The sequence below is a fragment of the Aquarana catesbeiana genome, unplaced genomic scaffold, assembly GCF_042186555.1.
Source record: "Aquarana catesbeiana isolate 2022-GZ unplaced genomic scaffold, ASM4218655v1 unanchor90, whole genome shotgun sequence".
NCBI classification, from domain to species: Eukaryota; Metazoa; Chordata; class Amphibia; order Anura; family Ranidae; genus Aquarana; species Aquarana catesbeiana.
The window spans coordinates 5,256-31,556 of NW_027362751.1; the positions used below are offsets into that span (position 1 = coordinate 5,256).

The following is a 26,301-nucleotide window of genomic DNA, read 5'->3' on the forward strand; positions in this document are numbered from 1 at the left end:
CCTTTGTGCCTATCACCCCACTCATCCCTCTAGTAGGGATGTTTCAATGTCGGAAAAACTATGTAAGACTTGCCACTTTGTCCAACATGGCCAAAAATCCTTTTGCACTAAAGGCCAGACATACATTCTGAAAGATTTCTATAATTGTTCATCCGACTACGTTGTGTACGGCCTGACCTGCCCATGTGGCCTCATTTATGTCGGCCGCACTATTCGGCCCCTAAGACAACGCTTCGGGGAACATAGAAGAAACATAGAGGGTGGCACAGACCCCACAGTGTACCGAAACATTTTGCTGCAGTGCATAAGGGCTCTACCCTTGGGCTCTCAGTTTGGGTTATAGAACAGATCCCTAGGTCTCTCCCACCTGCCGAGAGGTTCAAAAAATTGTGTGCAAGAGAGACCTATTGGATCTACCTTTTAGATGCCCTTTCGCCCGGGGGAATCAATGAATGTATTGAAACCTCTACCATTTTGTAAGGCGGATATGAATATTAACTTACATGGTACCCACACTCTTCTGGTTTACTTATCTTTTTTATCCCATTGATTGCTATATTCCTTTACTCATAGGTTTATTGATTTTAACTATATTGATTTTAATTCTATTCCTTTCTGTTGTATTGTATAATGGACGTATATATTGGTAAATGCAGATACACTACCCATTTTTTAGCCAGATTTTGTATGTCACGATACGTTAGGTCTCATTTTCTCCTCCCCCCCCCCCCATACACACAATTTTTTTCCCCATTTCCCCCCCCCCTTCCCCATTTTCCTCCTTTTTCCCAACCACCTCCCCCCCCCCCCTTCTCTTTCTTTCCTGTTTACCTCCCTTTCCCCCTCCCCACACATACACGTATGTATATGTATATATATACATCAATATCAACACTATATATGGATGCACAATAATGCATGCATGTATTGTACATATTATATATACATATACTCCTACATGTTATTCATGTAGCGACCATTTTATTTGTATTTTTTGTATATTTATTTTTATTATATATATTTTCCCTTATAATATACCATCCATATCCTTTTGTCACCTATAGGGGTTCGAGCTCATCGATCCATATGCAGCGTGTGTCATGTTGTGGTGGCGCACATACGTGTGCGCACGCATGTGCCCGCTTGCACGCTTGCTTTTATGCCCAATAGGTGACACATGTGGTCACCATCTATCTGTACACATATATATATGTGTGTATATGCAATTGACTTTTTGTATGTGCACACAGGTGCATGCTACCGTCTATATGTGCACACACACATACACATGTTTTTTTCCTTTTTTATTTTAATTTATTTTTCCTCCCATAGTTGTGTTGCAGCCCTCTGCCCCTGTCCATTCCATTCATTGCACTTGTGCATATTATGATAAATTTTCCCTTCCTTTTTTACATTGTCCCCTCCTACCTTCCCATTGTAACCAATAGTTTTTAGTTTCTATTTATTTTCCCCCTTTTTTTCAAATCAGCACACCACATCCCCTCATATCGTCCTTCTCCTTGATTTCCTCCTCTGCTGACACTTCCACACATCAGATTCCAGGTCCATCCCCCTTTCCGCCCCCACTCCGCCCCCTTCCCCTTCAGCATTTTCTACTTAAATTCCTCTTCAGCTCCCAGCCAATCAGCTTGACAAAGGAGCGCCGCCGTCACACCATTCACGGTGAGCCAGCTCAGGAAACGCGTCGCATATCGAGTGACGTCATCAATCCTCGCCTGATCGGATGCCATCCAAGCCTCTCTCTGGAGCCTGTCTTTGCTGTTCGGCCGGAAAACATCCAGCGTTTACAGACTGCCCAGTATCTCTGTCATCCATCAGCCAGGATTAGATGACCCCACGGATCCCCTTGATTGTTTTGGGACAGTCCTTTGCCTACTTTTTTCTACTAAATGTGAGTGCATCACCAGCTGTTGCTATATCTTTTTAATAAATTGTTTTAAACGTCTGCACCCAGAGGCGCCTCTTTCTCCTTGTTTTATAGTGCTACTGGGACATGGCTTTCACTCCCACTAGAAGGCTGCCCTGAATGTGGATTTTACACCCTATTCCTGCTTCCTTCATCTGCAGTGTCATTACATGGACTTATAATTTTCATGTTAATTTAATTGTTATGGAATTCCTTTTCCTTATTGTTTATGCGCATCATTTTATATCAGGATTTGTTTGTCTCTTTTGCGCCATTTACTTGCTGTATTGTTGTCTTTGATTGCCTCTTGTGCAGCATATTGACTATTATCCTTATATATGTGCATATATGTGTGTGCGTGTGAGCATATACACACGCACATATATACGCATATAAATATGCGTTTTTAATTTCATTTTATCTGTATATTTGCTTTACACCTATTGTTTGTATAAAGATCTCTTTTCCTTTCTGCCCCAACTTTATCCTTCTTTATACACATATAGACGTGTACCCCTTGTAGTTTTATTACAAACATACGCACAAATATATACAATACTGTGCATTCTCTATTCCATTTTTCCTTCTCTCCCCCCCAACCCCCCCCCCCCTTCCTTTATTACAGCTTTATACTACTTTTTAATTATAAATACACATCTGTTGGTATTTCCTTAAAACCAACTATGGACCTTCCAGCCATCATAGATGACCATAGATATAAGTTTTTAGATCAAATCTCTTCCAGTCTACTCCAGGTTACTTTTTCCCAGGAGGCCACACTTACGGGCAAAACTCGCTCACATCTTTGTGGCAAGTTCAAACAATTGGAAAGATTGATACATTCTGCCAACCAACAGTGTTGGGATCAATTTTTCCTTGAACAATATACCAAAACTCGGATTTCACCCAGAGGCCTCAGAGTTCTGAAAGAAAGCCCGGCCTTTTTGGGTACCGAGCACACCAAAGAATGGGCCAGCCTAGCCGAATTCTGTACGGCTAAATGGATGGGAATTCTAATATCCCATAGGAAAAATAGATTGACAAATTGCAGGAACAAATACTCTCTCTTATAAATGATATAAAAAGTACATCTACCATCATTCCCCAAATATGGTTCACTATACTTCAGAGTAACACCAAAAGAGATGAAGATTCCCTCGTCAACTCTAAAATGGGTAAATTTAAAAGAGACCTAGATGATTACAACTCTGACAGAATCTTCACGTGGAATAAAAAACCTCCATCCAGTTCCGCCTGTATACCTTCCACTCAGGCCTCAAGATACACGGCATCTCCTCTCTCAGACTCCTCTGTTCCAGCCCCTCCACCCCTCATGAGTTTACCACCACCTGTCCCCACTCCCTACCCACCGCCCCTTATGAGTATACAACTCCATATACCTCAGAGATCCAAATCATTCCCCATAGCTCCTAAAGCCCAACGCTCCTCAACGCACACACATGGTTCACGTCTTTCAGGTAACCATCATCCCATACCTATACGGAAGAATAACAACCTACGAGATGATCTCAAATATCCCAGAAAACATATACAAAAAAATAGAGAATTAATTACTTCTTTGACCCTATTTTACAATAGGCAGCGTCACACCCCCACATTCTCATCCAGCCAGACCACGAATGTAGACACCCACAACGAAGCCAGTGGCCCTACATATTCACCCATTGTGCATGCGGATGCCACACATTCCCATTTAGGAACCTTAATAGCAGATATAGCCAATCATCATACGGATTCGTCCACCTCAGTCCTACATACCGTAGCAGGCCATACTCCTGCTGGTCCCCCCACTGCCTCTCCCCAGGATACTTTTTTAGTTCTCAGTCCCCCTCTGGCAACCATATCGAGAAAAAGAAAACTCACAGAAGAGGCCGCCGAGGGGGACGAACCAGACGAGCTGTGCTACACTCAGACCTCAAAAAAACGGTAAAAATCTTCAATTTATCTAACCATATGTTGTCCTCCTCTGACATGGCACTTCTTAGTCGAGGCTTAAACTTTGCCCCTATCAATAAGCCTAACCCTTTCCTGCTGTTCAAAGACCTAAATTGCTATATCAGAAACTTAACTCTTCAAAGACATTTCAATATCCAAAAAACAAAAGATTTACAAACCCCCATTTCACAGACCAATACCACCTCACTTTCACCTCTATCACTGGATGCCAACAACATCTCAGACATCCCTGATCATGATTGTTCAGATATCTCATACACCATGGACAACCATTCATATACGGAAGATGATCTATCTAGGCTACTTACACAACATCTTGCCACATCCCCACCCATCATACATTCCGGTTTAAAGCCCAAATCCATCTTTTTTCCCACACACTCAAAAGGACCCTACATAGAGAGTTTTTACAGAGTGGTCTTCTCTGACATGACCAAACTCTGTAATACCACATCTATCTCCACATCACACAACCTTTCAACATCCGAAACCAGATCCCTGCAACAATTCATTCAAGCAGAAGATATCATTATCAAGCCTGCTGATAAAGGAGGCGGTATCATTCTTCAAAATAAAGCTGATTACATCGCAGAGGCTAAAAGGCTTCTATCAGATCAGACCACCTACATGAAACTATCTAAAGACCCCACTAACGATTTCACATCAGAAGCTGAGCTTCTGATCTCCACTGCTCTTAGGGATAATATCATCTCGAAGGTGGAGTGTCTTTTCTTCCGTAAATCATTTTATTCCATCCCTTATTTTTACCACTTACCCAAAATTCACAAGAATCAACAGAATCCCCCAGGTAGGCCTATCGTTGCCTCCATGGACAGCATTACCTCAGGTTTCAGCTTATATGTTGATAAATACTTACAACCTTTGGTTCACCAACTCCAGTCCTATATACGAGATGGGACACATCTTGTTGAACAACTCTTACCATACAGATGGGAACCTACGTACTCTTGGTTATCTTTAGACGTAAGTTCCCTGTATACTTCCATTCCCCATGATTTTGGAATCATGGCCCTTGAGTACTTTCTCTCTACAGACCCGCTCATGAACCCCCGCCAGGCCACCTTCATCATAGAAGCCACCAAGTTCTGTTTAACACACAACTATTTTACATTCAACGGTGACTTCTACTTACAGCTACAGGGGACGGCGATGGGGGCAAATTTTGCCCCCTCGTACGCAAACTTGGCCATGGGGTTTTGGGAGAAACAGTACATCTATCACAATAACCCCTTCTCAGCCAATATCGTCTATTTCGGAAGATATATTGACGATATCATAATCATCTGGGATGGACCTCTAGACCTCATTCCACTATTCACTACACACTGTAACAATAACAAGTATGGTCTATCCTTTACACATGACAGTAATCAGACTTCTCTAGCCTTCCTTGATCTGGAATTAAGACATGACCATCAGGAGATATATGTCAAAAACTACACCAAACCTACTAGTGGCAATTCGTATCTTCACTTCAAAAGTTGCCATTATCCCCCTTGGATAAAAAATATTCCCAAAGGTCAATTTTGTCGTTTGAGACAAAACTGCACCAAAAAAGCGGACTATATAGACGCCAGTATCCATCTCAAACAAAAGTTTTCTGAGAAAGGATACCCGAAAGACCTGGTGGAGACTGCTTATGAATCTTATCTACACGAGAAACCTCCACGTAGCAACACGCCTCCGATGAATTGCCCCATCCGGTTCATTACCACTTTTCATTCCGAACATAACAAAATGGAGAAGATACTCCGAAAACACTGGGTCATCCTCCAACAAGACCCTCACCTTAGATCCATTCTTCCCACATATCCACAGGTTACTTATCGAAGGGCTCCCAACCTCAAGAACAAAATTGCCCCCAGTAAACTCAAGATCACTCCGACCTTTGTGCCTATCACCCCACTCATCCCTCTAGTAGGGATGTTTCAATGTCGGAAAAAACTATGTAAGACTTGCCACTTTGTCCAACATGGCCAAAAATCCTTTTGCACTAAAGGCCAGACATACATTCTGAAAGATTTCTATAATTGTTCATCCGACTACGTTGTGTACGGCCTGACCTGCCCATGTGGCCTCATTTATGTCGGCCGCACTATTCGGCCCCTAAGACAACGCTTCGGGGAACATAGAAGAAACATAGAGGGTGGCACAGACCCCCACAGTGTACCGAAACATTTTGCTGCAGTGCATAAGGGCTCTACCCTTGGGCTCTCAGTTTGGGTTATAGAACAGATCCCTAGGTCTCTCCCACCTGCCGAGAGGTTCAAAAAATTGTGTGCAAGAGAGACCTATTGGATCTACCTTTTAGATGCCCTTTCGCCCGGGGGAATCAATGAATGTATTGAAACCTCTACCATTTTGTAAGGCGGATATGAATATTAACTTACATGGTACCCACACTCTTCTGGTTTACTTATCTTTTTTATCCCATTGATTGCTATATTCCTTTACTCATAGGTTTATTGATTTTAACTATATTGATTTTAATTCTATTCCTTTCTGTTGTATTGTATAATGGACGTATATATTGGTAAATGCAGATACACTACCCATTTTTTAGCCAGATTTTGTATGTCACGATACGTTAGGTCTCATTTTCTCCTCCCCCCCCCCCCCATACACACAATTTTTTTCCCCCATTTCCCCCCCCCCTTCCCCATTTTCCTCCTTTTTCCCAACCACCTCCCCCCCCCCCCTTCTCTTTCTTTCCTGTTTACCTCCCCTTTCCCCCTCCCCACACATACACGTATGTATATGTATATATATACATCAATATCAACACTATATATGGATGCACAATAATGCATGCATGTATTGTACATATTATATATACATATACTCCTACATGTTATTCATGTAGCGACCATTTTATTTGTATTTTTTGTATATTTATTTTTATTATATATATTTTCCCTTATAATATACCATCCATATCCTTTTGTCACCTATAGGGGTTCGAGCTCATCGATCCATATGCAGCGTGTGTCATGTTGTGGTGGCGCACATACGTGTGCGCACGCATGTGCCCGCTTGCACGCTTGCTTTTATGCCCAATAGGTGACACATGTGGTCACCATCTATCTGTACACATATATATATGTGTGTATATGCAATTGACTTTTTGTATGTGCACACAGGTGCATGCTACCGTCTATATGTGCACACACACATACACATGTTTTTTCCTTTTTTATTTTAATTTATTTTTCCTCCCATAGTTGTGTTGCAGCCCTCTGCCCCTGTCCATTCCATTCATTGCACTTGTGCATATTATGATAAATTTTCCCTTCCTTTTTTACATTGTCCCCTCCTACCTTCCCATTGTAACCAATAGTTTTTAGTTTCTATTTATTTTCCCCCTTTTTTTCAAATCAGCACACCACATCCCCTCATATCGTCCTTCTCCTTGATTTCCTCCTCTGCTGACACTTCCACACATCAGATTCCAGGTCCATCCCCCTTTCCGCCCCCACTCCGCCCCCTTCCCCTTCAGCATTTTCTACTTAAATTCCTCTTCAGCTCCCAGCCAATCAGCTTGACAAAGGAGCGCCGCCGTCACACCATTCACGGTGAGCCAGCTCAGGAAACGCGTCGCATATCGAGTGACGTCATCAATCCTCGCCTGATCGGATGCCATCCAAGCCTCTCTCTGGAGCCTGTCTTTGCTGTTCGGCCGGAAAACATCCAGCGTTTACAGACTGCCCAGTATCTCTGTCATCCATCAGCCAGGATTAGATGACCCCACGGATCCCCTTGATTGTTTTGGGACAGTCCTTTGCCTACTTTTTTCTACTAAATGTGAGTGCATCACCAGCTGTTGCTATATCTTTTTAATAAATTGTTTTAAACGTCTGCACCCAGAGGCGCCTCTTTCTCCTTGTTTTATAGTGCTACTGGGACATGGCTTTCACTCCCACTAGAAGGCTGCCCTGAATGTGGATTTTACACCCTATTCCTGCTTCCTTCATCTGCAGTGTCATTACATGGACTTATAATTTTCATGTTTAATTTAATTGTTATGGAATTCCTTTTCCTTATTGTTTATGCGCATCATTTTATATCAGGATTTGTTTGTCTCTTTTGCGCCATTTACTTGCTGTATTGTTGTCTTTGATTGCCTCTTGTGCAGCATATTGACTATTATCCTTATATATGTGCATATATGTGTGTGCGTGTGAGCATATACACACGCACATATATACGCATATAAATATGCGTTTTTAATTTCATTTTATCTGTATATTTGCTTTACACCTATTGTTTGTATAAAGATCTCTTTTCCTTTCTGCCCCAACTTTATCCTTCTTTATACACATATAGACGTGTACCCCTTGTAGTTTTATTACAAACATACGCACAAATATATACAATACTGTGCATTCTCTATTCCATTTTTCCTTCTCTCCCCCCCAACCCCCCCCCCCCCTTCCTTTATTACAGCTTTATACTACTTTTTAATTATAAATACACATCTGTTGGTATTTCCTTAAAACCAACTATGGACCTTCCAGCCATCATAGATGACCATAGATATAAGTTTTTAGATCAAATCTCTTCCAGTCTACTCCAGGTTACTTTTTCCCAGGAGGCCACACTTACGGGCAAAACTCGCTCACATCTTTGTGGCAAGTTCAAACAATTGGAAAGATTGATACATTCTGCCAACCAACAGTGTTGGGATCAATTTTTCCTTGAACAATATACCAAAACTCGGATTTCACCCAGAGGCCTCAGAGTTCTGAAAGAAAGCCCGGCCTTTTTGGGTACCGAGCACACCAAAGAATGGGCCAGCCTAGCCGAATTCTGTACGGCTAAATGGATGGGAATTCTAATATCCCATAGGAAAAATAGATTTGACAAATTGCAGGAACAAATACTCTCTCTTATAAATGATATAAAAAGTACATCTACCATCATTCCCCAAATATGGTTCACTATACTTCAGAGTAACACCAAAAGAGATGAAGATTCCCTCGTCAACTCTAAAATGGGTAAATTTAAAAGAGACCTAGATGATTACAACTCTGACAGAATCTTCACGTGGAATAAAAAACCTCCATCCAGTTCCGCCTGTATACCTTCCACTCAGGCCTCAAGATACACGGCATCTCCTCTCTCAGACTCCTCTGTTCCAGCCCCTCCACCCCTCATGAGTTTACCACCACCTGTCCCCACTCCCTACCCACCGCCCCTTATGAGTATACAACTCCATATACCTCAGAGATCCAAATCATTCCCCATAGCTCCTAAAGCCCAACGCTCCTCAACGCACACACATGGTTCACGTCTTTCAGGTAACCATCATCCCATACCTATACGGAAGAATAACAACCTACGAGATGATCTCAAATATCCCAGAAAACATATACAAAAAAATAGAGAATTAATTACTTCTTTGACCCTATTTTACAATAGGCAGCGTCACACCCCCACATTCTCATCCAGCCAGACCACGAATGTAGACACCCACAACGAAGCCAGTGGCCCTACATATTCACCCATTGTGCATGCGGATGCCACACATTCCCATTTAGGAACCTTAATAGCAGATATAGCCAATCATCATACGGATTCGTCCACCTCAGTCCTACATACCGTAGCAGGCCATACTCCTGCTGGTCCCCCCACTGCCTCTCCCCAGGATACTTTTTTAGTTCTCAGTCCCCCTCTGGCAACCATATCGAGAAAAAGAAAACTCACAGAAGAGGCCGCCGAGGGGGACGAACCAGACGAGCTGTGCTACACTCAGACCTCAAAAAAACGGTAAAAATCTTCAATTTATCTAACCATATGTTGTCCTCCTCTGACATGGCACTTCTTAGTCGAGGCTTAAACTTTGCCCCTATCAATAAGCCTAACCCTTTCCTGCTGTTCAAAGACCTAAATTGCTATATCAGAAACTTAACTCTTCAAAGACATTTCAATATCCAAAAAACAAAAGATTTACAAACCCCCATTTCACAGACCAATACCACCTCACTTTCACCTCTATCACTGGATGCCAACAACATCTCAGACATCCCTGATCATGATTGTTCAGATATCTCATACACCATGGACAACCATTCATATACGGAAGATGATCTATCTAGGCTACTTACACAACATCTTGCCACATCCCCACCCATCATACATTCCGGTTTAAAGCCCAAATCCATCTTTTTTCCCACACACTCAAAAGGACCCTACATAGAGAGTTTTTACAGAGTGGTCTTCTCTGACATGACCAAACTCTGTAATACCACATCTATCTCCACATCACACAACCTTTCAACATCCGAAACCAGATCCCTGCAACAATTCATTCAAGCAGAAGATATCATTATCAAGCCTGCTGATAAAGGAGGCGGTATCATTCTTCAAAATAAAGCTGATTACATCGCAGAGGCTAAAAGGCTTCTATCAGATCAGACCACCTACATGAAACTATCTAAAGACCCCACTAACGATTTCACATCAGAAGCTGAGCTTCTGATCTCCACTGCTCTTAGGGATAATATCATCTCGAAGGTGGAGTGTCTTTTCTTCCGTAAATCATTTTATTCCATCCCTTATTTTTACCACTTACCCAAAATTCACAAGAATCAACAGAATCCCCCAGGTAGGCCTATCGTTGCCTCCATGGACAGCATTACCTCAGGTTTCAGCTTATATGTTGATAAATACTTACAACCTTTGGTTCACCAACTCCAGTCCTATATACGAGATGGGACACATCTTGTTGAACAACTCTTACCATACAGATGGGAACCTACGTACTCTTGGTTATCTTTAGACGTAAGTTCCCTGTATACTTCCATTCCCCATGATTTTGGAATCATGGCCCTTGAGTACTTTCTCTCTACAGACCCGCTCATGAACCCCCGCCAGGCCACCTTCATCATAGAAGCCACCAAGTTCTGTTTAACACACAACTATTTTACATTCAACGGTGACTTCTACTTACAGCTACAGGGGACGGCGATGGGGGCAAATTTTGCCCCCTCGTACGCAAACTTGGCCATGGGGTTTTGGGAGAAACAGTACATCTATCACAATAACCCCTTCTCAGCCAATATCGTCTATTTCGGAAGATATATTGACGATATCATAATCATCTGGGATGGACCTCTAGACCTCATTCCACTATTCACTACACACTGTAACAATAACAAGTATGGTCTATCCTTTACACATGACAGTAATCAGACTTCTCTAGCCTTCCTTGATCTGGAATTAAGACATGACCATCAGGAGATATATGTCAAAAACTACACCAAACCTACTAGTGGCAATTCGTATCTTCACTTCAAAAGTTGCCATTATCCCCCTTGGATAAAAAATATTCCCAAAGGTCAATTTTGTCGTTTGAGACAAAACTGCACCAAAAAAGCGGACTATATAGACGCCAGTATCCATCTCAAACAAAAGTTTTCTGAGAAAGGATACCCGAAAGACCTGGTGGAGACTGCTTATGAATCTTATCTACACGAGAAACCTCCACGTAGCAACACGCCTCCGATGAATTGCCCCATCCGGTTCATTACCACTTTTCATTCCGAACATAACAAAATGGAGAAGATACTCCGAAAACACTGGGTCATCCTCCAACAAGACCCTCACCTTAGATCCATTCTTCCCACATATCCACAGGTTACTTATCGAAGGGCTCCCAACCTCAAGAACAAAATTGCCCCCAGTAAACTCAAGATCACTCCGACCTTTGTGCCTATCACCCCACTCATCCCTCTAGTAGGGATGTTTCAATGTCGGAAAAAACTATGTAAGACTTGCCACTTTGTCCAACATGGCCAAAAATCCTTTTGCACTAAAGGCCAGACATACATTCTGAAAGATTTCTATAATTGTTCATCCGACTACGTTGTGTACGGCCTGACCTGCCCATGTGGCCTCATTTATGTCGGCCGCACTATTCGGCCCCTAAGACAACGCTTCGGGGAACATAGAAGAAACATAGAGGGTGGCACAGACCCCCACAGTGTACCGAAACATTTTGCTGCAGTGCATAAGGGCTCTACCCTTGGGCTCTCAGTTTGGGTTATAGAACAGATCCCTAGGTCTCTCCCACCTGCCGAGAGGTTCAAAAAATTGTGTGCAAGAGAGACCTATTGGATCTACCTTTTAGATGCCCTTTCGCCCGGGGGAATCAATGAATGTATTGAAACCTCTACCATTTTGTAAGGCGGATATGAATATTAACTTACATGGTACCCACACTCTTCTGGTTTACTTATCTTTTTTATCCCATTGATTGCTATATTCCTTTACTCATAGGTTTATTGATTTTAACTATATTGATTTTAATTCTATTCCTTTCTGTTGTATTGTATAATGGACGTATATATTGGTAAATGCAGATACACTACCCATTTTTTAGCCAGATTTTGTATGTCACGATACGTTAGGTCTCATTTTCTCCTCCCCCCCCCCCCCATACACACAATTTTTTTCCCCCATTTCCCCCCCCCCTTCCCCATTTTCCTCCTTTTTCCCAACCACCTCCCCCCCCCCCCTTCTCTTTCTTTCCTGTTTACCTCCCCTTTCCCCCTCCCCACACATACACGTATGTATATGTATATATATACATCAATATCAACACTATATATGGATGCACAATAATGCATGCATGTATTGTACATATTATATATACATATACTCCTACATGTTATTCATGTAGCGACCATTTTATTTGTATTTTTTGTATATTTATTTTTATTATATATATTTTCCCTTATAATATACCATCCATATCCTTTTGTCACCTATAGGGGTTCGAGCTCATCGATCCATATGCAGCGTGTGTCATGTTGTGGTGGCGCACATACGTGTGCGCACGCATGTGCCCGCTTGCACGCTTGCTTTTATGCCCAATAGGTGACACATGTGGTCACCATCTATCTGTACACATATATATATGTGTGTATATGCAATTGACTTTTTGTATGTGCACACAGGTGCATGCTACCGTCTATATGTGCACACACACATACACATGTTTTTTCCTTTTTTATTTTAATTTATTTTTCCTCCCATAGTTGTGTTGCAGCCCTCTGCCCCTGTCCATTCCATTCATTGCACTTGTGCATATTATGATAAATTTTCCCTTCCTTTTTTACATTGTCCCCTCCTACCTTCCCATTGTAACCAATAGTTTTTAGTTTCTATTTATTTTCCCCCTTTTTTTCAAATCAGCACACCACATCCCCTCATATCGTCCTTCTCCTTGATTTCCTCCTCTGCTGACACTTCCACACATCAGATTCCAGGTCCATCCCCCTTTCCGCCCCCACTCCGCCCCCTTCCCCTTCAGCATTTTCTACTTAAATTCCTCTTCAGCTCCCAGCCAATCAGCTTGACAAAGGAGCGCCGCCGTCACACCATTCACGGTGAGCCAGCTCAGGAAACGCGTCGCATATCGAGTGACGTCATCAATCCTCGCCTGATCGGATGCCATCCAAGCCTCTCTCTGGAGCCTGTCTTTGCTGTTCGGCCGGAAAACATCCAGCGTTTACAGACTGCCCAGTATCTCTGTCATCCATCAGCCAGGATTAGATGACCCCACGGATCCCCTTGATTGTTTTGGGACAGTCCTTTGCCTACTTTTTTCTACTAAATGTGAGTGCATCACCAGCTGTTGCTATATCTTTTTAATAAATTGTTTTAAACGTCTGCACCCAGAGGCGCCTCTTTCTCCTTGTTTTATAGTGCTACTGGGACATGGCTTTCACTCCCACTAGAAGGCTGCCCTGAATGTGGATTTTACACCCTATTCCTGCTTCCTTCATCTGCAGTGTCATTACATGGACTTATAATTTTCATGTTTAATTTAATTGTTATGGAATTCCTTTTCCTTATTGTTTATGCGCATCATTTTATATCAGGATTTGTTTGTCTCTTTTGCGCCATTTACTTGCTGTATTGTTGTCTTTGATTGCCTCTTGTGCAGCATATTGACTATTATCCTTATATATGTGCATATATGTGTGTGCGTGTGAGCATATACACACGCACATATATACGCATATAAATATGCGTTTTTAATTTCATTTTATCTGTATATTTGCTTTACACCTATTGTTTGTATAAAGATCTCTTTTCCTTTCTGCCCCAACTTTATCCTTCTTTATACACATATAGACGTGTACCCCTTGTAGTTTTATTACAAACATACGCACAAATATATACAATACTGTGCATTCTCTATTCCATTTTTCCTTCTCTCCCCCCCAACCCCCCCCCCCTTCCTTTATTACAGCTTTATACTACTTTTTAATTATAAATACACATCTGTTGGTATTTCCTTAAAACCAACTATGGACCTTCCAGCCATCATAGATGACCATAGATATACGTTTTTAGATCAAATCTCTTCCAGTCTACTCCAGGTTACTTTTTCCCAGGAGGCCACACTTACGGGCAAAACTCGCTCACATCTTTGTGGCAAGTTCAAACAATTGGAAAGATTGATACATTCTGCCAACCAACAGTGTTGGGATCAATTTTTCCTTGAACAATATACCAAAACTCGGATTTCACCCAGAGGCCTCAGAGTTCTGAAAGAAAGCCCGGCCTTTTTGGGTACCGAGCACACCAAAGAATGGGCCAGCCTAGCCGAATTCTGTACGGCTAAATGGATGGGAATTCTAATATCCCATAGGAAAAATAGATTTGACAAATTGCAGGAACAAATACTCTCTCTTATAAATGATATAAAAAGTACATCTACCATCATTCCCCAAATATGGTTCACTATACTTCAGAGTAACACCAAAAGAGATGAAGATTCCCTCGTCAACTCTAAAATGGGTAAATTTAAAAGAGACCTAGATGATTACAACTCTGACAGAATCTTCACGTGGAATAAAAAACCTCCATCCAGTTCCGCCTGTATACCTTCCACTCAGGCCTCAAGATACACGGCATCTCCTCTCTCAGACTCCTCTGTTCCAGCCCCTCCACCCCTCATGAGTTTACCACCACCTGTCCCCACTCCCTACCCACCGCCCCTTATGAGTATACAACTCCATATACCTCAGAGATCCAAATCATTCCCCATAGCTCCTAAAGCCCAACGCTCCTCAACGCACACACATGGTTCACGTCTTTCAGGTAACCATCATCCCATACCTATACGGAAGAATAACAACCTACGAGATGATCTCAAATATCCCAGAAAACATATACAAAAAAATAGAGAATTAATTACTTCTTTGACCCTATTTTACAATAGGCAGCGTCACACCCCCACATTCTCATCCAGCCAGACCACGAATGTAGACACCCACAACGAAGCCAGTGGCCCTACATATTCACCCATTGTGCATGCGGATGCCACACATTCCCATTTAGGAACCTTAATAGCAGATATAGCCAATCATCATACGGATTCGTCCACCTCAGTCCTACATACCGTAGCAGGCCATACTCCTGCTGGTCCCCCCACTGCCTCTCCCCAGGATACTTTTTTAGTTCTCAGTCCCCCTCTGGCAACCATATCGAGAAAAAGAAAACTCACAGAAGAGGCCGCCGAGGGGGACGAACCAGACGAGCTGTGCTACACTCAGACCTCAAAAAAACGGTAAAAATCTTCAATTTATCTAACCATATGTTGTCCTCCTCTGACATGGCACTTCTTAGTCGAGGCTTAAACTTTGCCCCTATCAATAAGCCTAACCCTTTCCTGCTGTTCAAAGACCTAAATTGCTATATCAGAAACTTAACTCTTCAAAGACATTTCAATATCCAAAAAACAAAAGATTTACAAACCCCCATTTCACAGACCAATACCACCTCACTTTCACCTCTATCACTGGATGCCAACAACATCTCAGACATCCCTGATCATGATTGTTCAGATATCTCATACACCATGGACAACCATTCATATACGGAAGATGATCTATCTAGGCTACTTACACAACATCTTGCCACATCCCCACCCATCATACATTCCGGTTTAAAGCCCAAATCCATCTTTTTTCCCACACACTCAAAAGGACCCTACATAGAGAGTTTTTACAGAGTGGTCTTCTCTGACATGACCAAACTCTGTAATACCACATCTATCTCCACATCACACAACCTTTCAACATCCGAAACCAGATCCCTGCAACAATTCATTCAAGCAGAAGATATCATTATCAAGCCTGCTGATAAAGGAGGCGGTATCATTCTTCAAAATAAAGCTGATTACATCGCAGAGGCTAAAAGGCTTCTATCAGATCAGACCACCTACATGAAACTATCTAAAGACCCCACTAACGATTTCACATCAGAAGCTGAGCTTCTGATCTCCACTGCTCTTAGGGATAATATCATCTCGAAGGTGGAGTGTCTTTTCTTCCGTAAATCATTTTATTCCATCCCTTATTTTTACCACTTACCCAAAATTCACAAGAATCAACAGAATCCCCCAGGTAGGCCTATCGTTGCCTCCATGGACAGCATTACCTCAGGTTTCAGCTTATATGTTGATAAATACTTACAACCTTTGGTTCACCAACTCCAGTCCTATATACGAGATGGGACACATCTTGTTGAACAACTCTTACCATACAGATGGGAACCTACGTACTCTTGGTTATCTTTAGACGTAAGTTCCCTGTATACTTCCATTCCCCATGATTTTGGAATCATGGCCCTTGAGTACTTTCTCTCTACAGACCCGCTCATGAACCCCCGCCAGGCCACCTTCATCATAGAAGCCACCAAGTTCTGTTTAACACACAACTATTTTACATTCAACGGTGACTTCTACTTACAGCTACAGGGGACGGCGATGGGGGCAAATTTTGCCCCCTCGTACGCAAACTTGGCCATGGGGTTTTGGGAGAAACAGTACATCTATCACAATAACCCCTTCTCAGCCAATATCGTCTATTTCGGAAGATATATTGACGATATCATAATCATCTGGGATGGACCTCTAGACCTCATTCCACTATTCACTACACACTGTAACAATAACAAGTATGGTCTATCCTTTACACATGACAGTAATCAGACTTCTCTAGCCTTCCTTGATCTGGAATTAAGACATGACCATCAGGAGATATATGTCAAAAACTACACCAAACCTACTAGTGGCAATTCGTATCTTCACTTCAAAAGTTGCCATTATCCCCCTTGGATAAAAAATATTCCCAAAGGTCAATTTTGTCGTTTGAGACAAAACTGCACCAAAAAAGCGGACTATATAGACGCCAGTATCCATCTCAAACAAAAGTTTTCTGAGAAAGGATACCCGAAAGACCTGGTGGAGACTGCTTATGAATCTTATCTACACGAGAAACCTCCACGTAGCAACACGCCTCCGATGAATTGCCCCATCCGGTTCATTACCACTTTTCATTCCGAACATAACAAAATGGAGAAGATACTCCGAAAACACTGGGTCATCCTCCAACAAGACCCTCACCTTAGATCCATTCTTCCCACATATCCACAGGTTACTTATCGAAGGGCTCCCAACCTCAAGAACAAAATTGCCCCCAGTAAACTCAAGATCACTCCGACCTTTGTGCCTATCACCCCACTCATCCCTCTAGTAGGGATGTTTCAATGTCGGAAAAAACTATGTAAGACTTGCCACTTTGTCCAACATGGCCAAAAATCCTTTTGCACTAAAGGCCAGACATACATTCTGAAAGATTTCTATAATTGTTCATCCGACTACGTTGTGTACGGCCTGACCTGCCCATGTGGCCTCATTTATGTCGGCCGCACTATTCGGCCCCTAAGACAACGCTTCGGGGAACATAGAAGAAACATAGAGGGTGGCACAGACCCCCACAGTGTACCGAAACATTTTGCTGCAGTGCATAAGGGCTCTACCCTTGGGCTCTCAGTTTGGGTTATAGAACAGATCCCTAGGTCTCTCCCACCTGCCGAGAGGTTCAAAAAATTGTGTGCAAGAGAGACCTATTGGATCTACCTTTTAGATGCCCTTTCGCCCGGGGGAATCAATGAATGTATTGAAACCTCTACCATTTTGTAAGGCGGATATGAATATTAACTTACATGGTACCCACACTCTTCTGGTTTACTTATCTTTTTTATCCCATTGATTGCTATATTCCTTTACTCATAGGTTTATTGATTTTAACTATATTGATTTTAATTCTATTCCTTTCTGTTGTATTGTATAATGGACGTATATATTGGTAAATGCAGATACACTACCCATTTTTTAGCCAGATTTTGTATGTCACGATACGTTAGGTCTCATTTTCTCCTTTCCCCCCCCCCCCCCCATACACACAATTTTTTTCCCCCATTCCCCCCCCCCCCCCTTCCCCATTTTCCTCCTTTTTCCCAACCACCTCCCCCCCCCCCCCCTTCTCTTTCTTTCCTGTTTACCTCCCCTTTCCCCCTCCCCACACATACACGTATGTATATGTATATATATACATCAATATCAACACTATATATGGATGCACAATAATGCATGCATGTATTGTACATATTATATATACATATACTCCTACATGTTATTCATGTAGCGACCATTTTATTTGTATTTTTTGTATATTTATTTTTATTATATATATTTTCCCTTATAATATACCATCCATATCCTTTTGTCACCTATAGGGGTTCGAGCTCATCGATCCATATGCAGCGTGTGTCATGTTGTGGTGGCGCACATACGTGTGCGCACGCATGTGCCCGCTTGCACGCTTGCTTTTATGCCCAATAGGTGACACATGTGGTCACCATCTATCTGTACACATATATATATGTGTGTATATGCAATTGACTTTTTGTATGTGCACACAGGTGCATGCTACCGTCTATATGTGCACACACACATACACATGTTTTTTCCTTTTTTATTTTAATTTATTTTTCCTCCCATAGTTGTGTTGCAGCCCTCTGCCCCTGTCCATTCCATTCATTACACTTGTGCATATTATGATAAATTTTCCCTTCCTTTTTTACATTGTCCCCCTCCTACCTTCCCATTGTAACCAATAGTTTTTAGTTTCTATTTATTTTCCCCCTTTTTTTCAAATCAGCACACCACATCCCCTCATATCGTCCTTCTCCTTGATTTCCTCCTCTGCTGACACTTCCACACATCAGATTCCAGGTCCATCCCCCTTTCCGCCCCCACTCCGCCCCCTTCCCCTTCAGCATTTTCTACTTAAATTCCTCTTCAGCTCCCAGCCAATCAGCTTGACAAAGGAGCGCCGCCGTCACACCATTCACGGTGAGCCAGCTCAGGAAACGCGTCGCATATCGAGTGACGTCATCAATCCTCGCCTGATCGGATGCCATCCAAGCCTCTCTCTGGAGCCTGTCTTTGCTGTTCGGCCGGAAAACATCCAGCGTTTACAGACTGCCCAGTATCTCTGTCATCCATCAGCCAGGATTAGATGACCCCACGGATCCCCTTGATTGTTTTGGGACAGTCCTTTGCCTACTTTTTTCTACTAAATGTGAGTGCATCACCAGCTGTTGCTATATCTTTTTAATAAATTGTTTTAAACGTCTGCACCCAGAGGCGCCTCTTTCTCCTTGTTTTATAGTGCTACTGGGACATGGCTTTCACTCCCACTAGAAGGCTGCCCTGAATGTGGATTTTACACCCTATTCCTGCTTCCTTCATCTGCAGTGTCATTACATGGACTTATAATTTTCATGTTTAATTTAATTGTTATGGAATTCCTTTTCCTTATTGTTTATGCGCATCATTTTATATCAGGATTTGTTTGTCTCTTTTGCGCCATTTACTTGCTGTATTACTTCCTTATTTAGTCCATGATTTAGTCATGAATAATGAGTCCCACCAGAGGTCAGAGAGTGAGGATGGGGAGAACAATCAAGATGAAGACTGGACTGATCCTTAAGACAACCATCATTGGGTTATTGACTCCTCCCTCATTATCACTTTCTGTTTAAGATTCCAAAGTTTTAGGATGTTATCATATTATTATCAACATGTAAAAGTCTGTGCTCCAATCAAATCATCAGATATAAAATGTCCAGCTGGTAGGAAATGGGTGTAAAAGAAGTCAGAACTATGTAATGTACAACTTATTATATAGGATACAACAGCTAGGATTTTATAGTATCAGAAGGCCTGACTAGTAGCTCAGGACTTGAAATTTTGAGCTCTGATGTAAGGATCAGGAGAATGTAATGTACAACATAGAGTATATAGTGCAGGGATCAGGAGAATGTAATGTACAACATAGAGTATATAGTGCAGGGGTCAGGAGGATATAATGTATAATATAAATTATACAGAGTAAGGGTCAGGACTCATAATATTGGTATTCAGTAATCAGTGAAAGATTAAATGTTTACATGAGACAAGTTGCAGAGGTCCCACACCGCTGCCTCCCATCTCCTGAGACTGCACTCAGTGACTTGGGTCTGAGACTATACAGACATATCCCTCCACCCGGCACAGCCAGCAGAGAACAGAGCAAGATACCCTGGGAGAATTGTTCTGTCAGACATCTTGCCATACCCGGGTATGGGGCAGAAGACCCAAAACACATACCCCAGGTGCCTAGATCTAGTAATGTCTATGGTGAAAATGAACATTTTTCTGCCAGCTGAACCCCAGAATCTCCATAAATCCAGTCTAGATACATAAATTGTGTCTGCAGCACAGAGAAGGAAGATTATCCGAGAGAAATACAGGAATACAGGACGGGGAACACAGCTCAGGAAAGTGACCAGGGGATTACAGGTTGTTATCACCCAGTCCCCGCCCTACTCTGGACCAATCAGTGAGCAGTATGGGTGGAGGAATGTATTTAGTATTAATGACCCACCTGTGCTGATCTCTGTAGGAGTGTCCTCCTCTATAAATGTCCCCGTTATTCCATCCTCCTCCATAGACTGCTGATCATCCCTCACATACCTCTCTTCTTCTTCTGCTTTAACCTCAAATTCTATATCGATTGGATCTCCACTCTAAATCAAGAAAATGAGAGAGAATATCATCTGTAAGATATAAGATTTATTATTGTGATATCACATATAAAATCCACACATTGTCTCTATAAATGTGTTTTATAAGCTCCGTCCCACCAACCTTGTAACAGTGAGGGATGGTGTGATCTTCCTGTGTGGAATCCCGGGAATACAGAGGATGGTGTGTCTCTGGTGTGTTCATTATATTCTTGTGTCCTTCTGAAAACTCCTCCTTCACTCCATACTCCTCATCCTCCTCTATATGCTCTTCTTTAACATCAATATTATAATTCCCGAGGTTTCCACCCTGAATATATTATAAAACATTCATTGTAACAATCATGTTGTGTATAAATCAGAACTACCAATAATTGTCAATCATCTACCTGATGATGGTGAGGGATGGTGAGACCTTCCTGTGTGGAATCCCGGGAATACAGAGGACGGGGACATCTCTCTGGTGGGTTTCTGTAGCTGGATGACTCCACCATGGTGTCCTGGTACAGATCTTTGTGTTCTTTTAGAAACTCCTCCATCACCCCATCCTCATCATCCTCCTCTTTTATCTCTTCTTTTACATCAATTTTAGACTCTCTCAGGTTTCCACTCTGAATATAGAATAAAAATCACATGAAAGGTAAAAATGCAGATAATGTACAGATCCTAATGATACTATCAGTGATTGTTCCTCATCTACCTGATGATGTTGAGGGATGGTGTGATCTTCCTGTGTGGAATCCCGGGAATACAGAGGATGGGGACATCTCTCTGGTGGGTTCCCATTACTGGATCCATCTGTAGGAAATACACACACTGACTGAATACATTGTTTCTATGTGTTTATCAGATGATGGGGGATCTAGGTGGAGCCTCCGTACTGCTCTCTCCTTTACAATAAAGTCTCCTCTTACCCGGTGATGTGAGGGGCGGCTGATTGTCCATCATGACGTCCTTGTAGAGATACTTGTGTCCTTCTAAATACTCCCACTCCTCCATGGAGAAATAGACAGTGACATCCTGACACCTTATAGGAACCTGACACACACAATGATACAGTCACCATACAGACACATCCCTTGTCTGTTACTGGACAATTTCCCAGAATTCCCAGCACCGCTCACCTCTCCTGTTAGCAGTTCCATCATCTTCTTGGTGACTTCTAGAATCTTCTGCATGTTGTGTCTCTCAGGTTTTAGGGAGTCACATGGAGGCACTGTGATGGTCATATGATCACCTGACTTCACAAGAGGAAATCTCTGTATTGGAAAACCAATAGGAATATCATGTTAGACTCCCAGAATCCTCCTCACCTCTCCGGTCAGGTCTGTGTTTTATTAATAGAGATAAGAGTGATGTCATGTGACCTCCCTGAATCCTCCTCACCTCTCCGGTCAGGTCTGTGTTTTATTAATAGAGATAAGAATGATGTCATGTGACCTCCCAGAATCCTCCTCACCTCTCCGGTCAGGTGTGTGTTTTATTAATAGAGATAAGAGTGATGTCATGTGACCTCCCAGAATCCTCCTCACCTCTCCGGTCAGGTCTGTGTTTTATTAATAGAGATAAGAGTGATGTCATGTGACCTCCCAGAATCCTCCTCACCTCTCCGGTCAGGTCTGTGTTTTATTATTAGAGATAAGAATGATGTCATGTGACCTCCCAGAATCCTCCTCACCTCTCTGGTCAGGTCTGTGTTTTATTAATAGAGATAAGAGTGATGTCATGTGACCTCCCAGAATCCTCCTCACCTCTCCGGTCAGGTCTGTGTTTTATTAATAGAGATAAGAGCGATGTCATGTGACCTTCCAGAATCCTCCTCACCTCTCTGGTCAGGTCTGTGTTTTATTAATAGAGATAAGAATGATGTCATGTGACCTCCCAGAATCCTCCTCACCTCTCCGGTCAGCAGGTAGATGATCTCCAGGGTGAGGTTTAGTATCTTCTTAGTCATGTGACTCCGGTCCTCCTCCATCCTCATTGGTGCCGTCATTTGATCTATACAGGTCTCCTTGTAGACGGATAACTTTGGGAAATGAAAGTAAGAATTATTTGGATGGTGTTGGTCACACAATAATAGGATGTGGATGTGAGGGGGGTAATAGGAGGGTTTCTATACATATAAGAACTACTCACCCCCATGGGAACACATTTAGTTTGGACTGTTTTCTACATTTTTGAGGTGTGGGACCCTCTTGGCTGCTGGATCAGATATTCCCCTTTCTATGTTGGGTTTGTTTAGTTTCTGAACTGGATTCAATGGGTTTTAGGTCTGCAGACAAGGAATGATAAATATGATCCTTCCTTTGACTTGTTTGCTCTGAGGCAGTGATGTGAGGACAATGTCGGGTCATCATGATGTCCAGGAAGGGGAACTTGCTGACTTTTGGTCGGAGTTGTCGGCTAATCAGGATAATTACCAGAACTCCGGCTGCAAGGCTCCAATCTCCGGCAGCCTGCTGACTGATCGGAGTGATGTCACTGTCACTCTCTGCAGTATGAGAAGGGATCGGATTGGATAGCAGGAGGATGCTGCTGGTGGAGTACAGAACTGTGGGGGAGGAGTCAGTTTTGTTCTCTCCAATAGCAACCCATCTGCCATCTATGCTGATTATGAAGATTATAACATGTAAGTGTACTATTTGTTTTTATGGAATAAATGACTTCATCGTTCTAATGAGGATCTCGCGCTGTCATTTCTTTGTTGTTTGACCTCCTGGGATCTTCCTGGATCTTTATCTGACAAGCTGCAGGACCCTTGTATGTTGGAATGAACATTTGTCCTCATCATGCTGTTACCATAGACTGCTGTCTGTTGGGCTGGACCTTGTAGTGCACATTACTGGTGTGTGTTTTATTTCAGTGCTGGTAGGAGGACAGCAGGGGGGAGGGGTTTGTTCTCTTGGTCTATTTTGTATCCTGTAACATATTTCTAGAACAGTGAAATGGTGAGGTGAAGGCTTCCTTCGCTTGCTGGCAGAAGGTCTTTAAAAGAGAAGTAAGATTTTTTTCTTTCAGATTCATACTTACCTAGGTGGATGCAGCATCGGTCCCCCGGCACCTCTTCACTGAGAACCGATCGATCTAACATCTGTGATGGCTCGGTTCTCACAGCTCTGCCCCCCGCACTCACTGGAGATGTGGAAGGGAGGGGAGCGCCCGTCTCAGTCTCTCAGTGGCTCGCTGAGAGGCTGAGATGGCCATCAGTCCAGACACCTGGAAGATCCAGACTTCATTGTGGTGATGATGCGGTGCCTGGACTGATTCCAGTGATGTCACCAGAGAGAGGACTTCATCCCGCTCTCTGCTGAAAACAGGTCACAAGAGTGCAAAACGAATTGTACTCCTGTAACCCATAGGAGAAGCCCAGCCAAGCGATCTCAAGCTGGACTTCTCCTTTAACCACTTGCTTACAGGGCACTTAAACCCCCCTCCTATCCAGACCAATTTTCAGCTTTCAGCACTGACACACTTTGAATGACAATTGCGCGGTCATACAACACTGTACCCGAATGAAATTTTTATCATTTTTTTCCCCACAAATAGAGCTTTCTTTTGGTTGTATTTGATCACCTCTGCAGTTTTTATTTTTTGTAAAAAAATGTAAAAAAACTGAATTTAAAAAAATATATATATATTTTTTTATATTTTGTTATAAAAAAATTAAAACAGGTAATTTTTCTCCTTCATTGATGTACGCTGATGAGGCAGCACTGATGGGCACTGATGGGTGGCAATAATGGGCACTGATCTGTTACACTGATAGGCAGCACTGCTAGGTGGCAATGATTGTCACTACTGGTGGGCACTGTTCGGTGGCACTTGTGGGCACTGTTAGGTGGCACTGTTAAGAAGCACAGATGAGGCAGATGTGCCTCTTCCTCTTCGGGACCTTTGTCACAATCATCTGAGCCGGTGATCAGCGTGAGTAGAAAAAAAAAAACTATTACCGATCTTTTGTTTACATCATGTGATCAGCTGTCATTGGCCGGCCCCTTACTTGGATCGGTAATCAGCCGAGTCTCAGTGACTCGGTGATCACAGCGCGCTCGGCCTGCAGTGCGTGCGCAGAGCGCATGCACAGGGGACCGTCATATGACGGCCTCCCGGGAATTCAGGTCCGCGCTGTGGCCGTCATTTGGCCACAGCGGATGGAAGGTGGTTAAGGAGGTGAGAAAAGTATGTGCAGGTGGGGTGAGAGGACCATCAGAGACCAACAGCCTGTGTAGTGTAATAATTGTCCTTTGTAGGCCATGTATGGTCAGGATGGTCATTGTCTTGTCTATTTATTGTCAGTGATGTTTGTTTAGAGGAACATATTACTAGAATTTATCTCCAAAATGAAGAGAATGTTCCAGCCCCATAAGTGGGGAAATGTTCTGCCCCTGAAGGGGTTAATCTAGGTTTCCACACTATATATGTGTGTATCATCATCTGCTGGAGATAAAAGACATCACAGTGACTATGGAGGAAGAGGACGGACATGACGGGGGGTTACTGGGTGTAAATAGAAAATAAGATCTTATTACCTCCTCTACTGCCACTTCCAGCAATGTCTTCTCTCTACTTCCTCCCGACTCACCTCTCACCCGGAACTTCCTGTGTGTACCTGACGTCACTTCCTGTATTCCATAGAGACTTCCTGTCTGGGTAGAGTGAGATCACCACCTTGTGGAGTTCAGAGGAACTGCAGCCCCACGAAACGTCTCATAATAACCTTTCCTGTATAACAGGGCAAAGTTAAAAACATAACTCCCAAAAAAAGTAGGAACAATAAAATAAATACTATTCTAAAAGGGATATCCAATTTGGAAGAACTACATAAAAAAAAAGCCCCAAGACATAAATTTAGAACGTCAACCTAGTAATCTAAGAGCTGAACTCAGATTTGCTCTAATTGCTGATCACGATAAATATTTAAAAAAATTAAATTTTAAATATTACTCTCAAGGAAACAAAGCGAGTAAACTACTAGCTTCTCAACTGCGCCAACGTCAACAAAAAAATAAAATTCCTAAACTAATCCACCACAACTCAAACAAAGTAATAATCAACCCACAAGAAATTGTAGACACATTTGCACAATACTATGAAGCGTTATATAACTTAAAACATGGCAAAAATACCCCTCAACCTGACACCAACAAAATTAAAGCATTTTTAGAAAACGTTAATCTCCCCTCCATTGACCCTATATCTCTAGATCAGCTTAATAAACCAATTTCCAATGAAGAAATCTCAAAAATCATAAACCAACTACCAAAAAATAAAGCACCAGGAGTGAAGGCCTATCAGGAGAATATTACTCAGCCTTTAAAGACACCTTAATCCCATACCTAGCCAAATTGTTTAACCAAGCAGCAAATTCAAACACCTTTTCAAAAGAGCTTCTAGAAGCCATAATAATAACATTACCAAAATCAGGAAAAGACCCCACGTCCCCCTTA

At 42.4% G+C, this 26,301-nt stretch overlaps 1 protein-coding gene across 1 annotated transcript; it reads right to left on the reverse strand.

Moving 5' to 3' along the window:
- Positions 1 to 20,653: 20,653 nt before the first annotated feature.
- On the reverse strand, positions 20,654 to 25,466 carry LOC141124022 (uncharacterized). The gene is made up of 8 exons (XM_073612093.1): positions 25,384 to 25,466; positions 22,752 to 22,880; positions 21,979 to 22,113; positions 21,769 to 21,892; positions 21,555 to 21,652; positions 21,244 to 21,465; positions 20,979 to 21,164; positions 20,654 to 20,857 (listed from the first exon to the last, which is right to left on the reverse strand). The coding sequence occupies exons 2-8, from the start codon at positions 22,845 to 22,847 to the stop codon at positions 20,654 to 20,656; spliced, it is 1,065 nt and encodes a 354-aa protein (XP_073468194.1). The 5' UTR covers positions 22,848 to 22,880; positions 25,384 to 25,466.
- Positions 25,467 to 26,301: the final 835 nt, after the last annotated feature.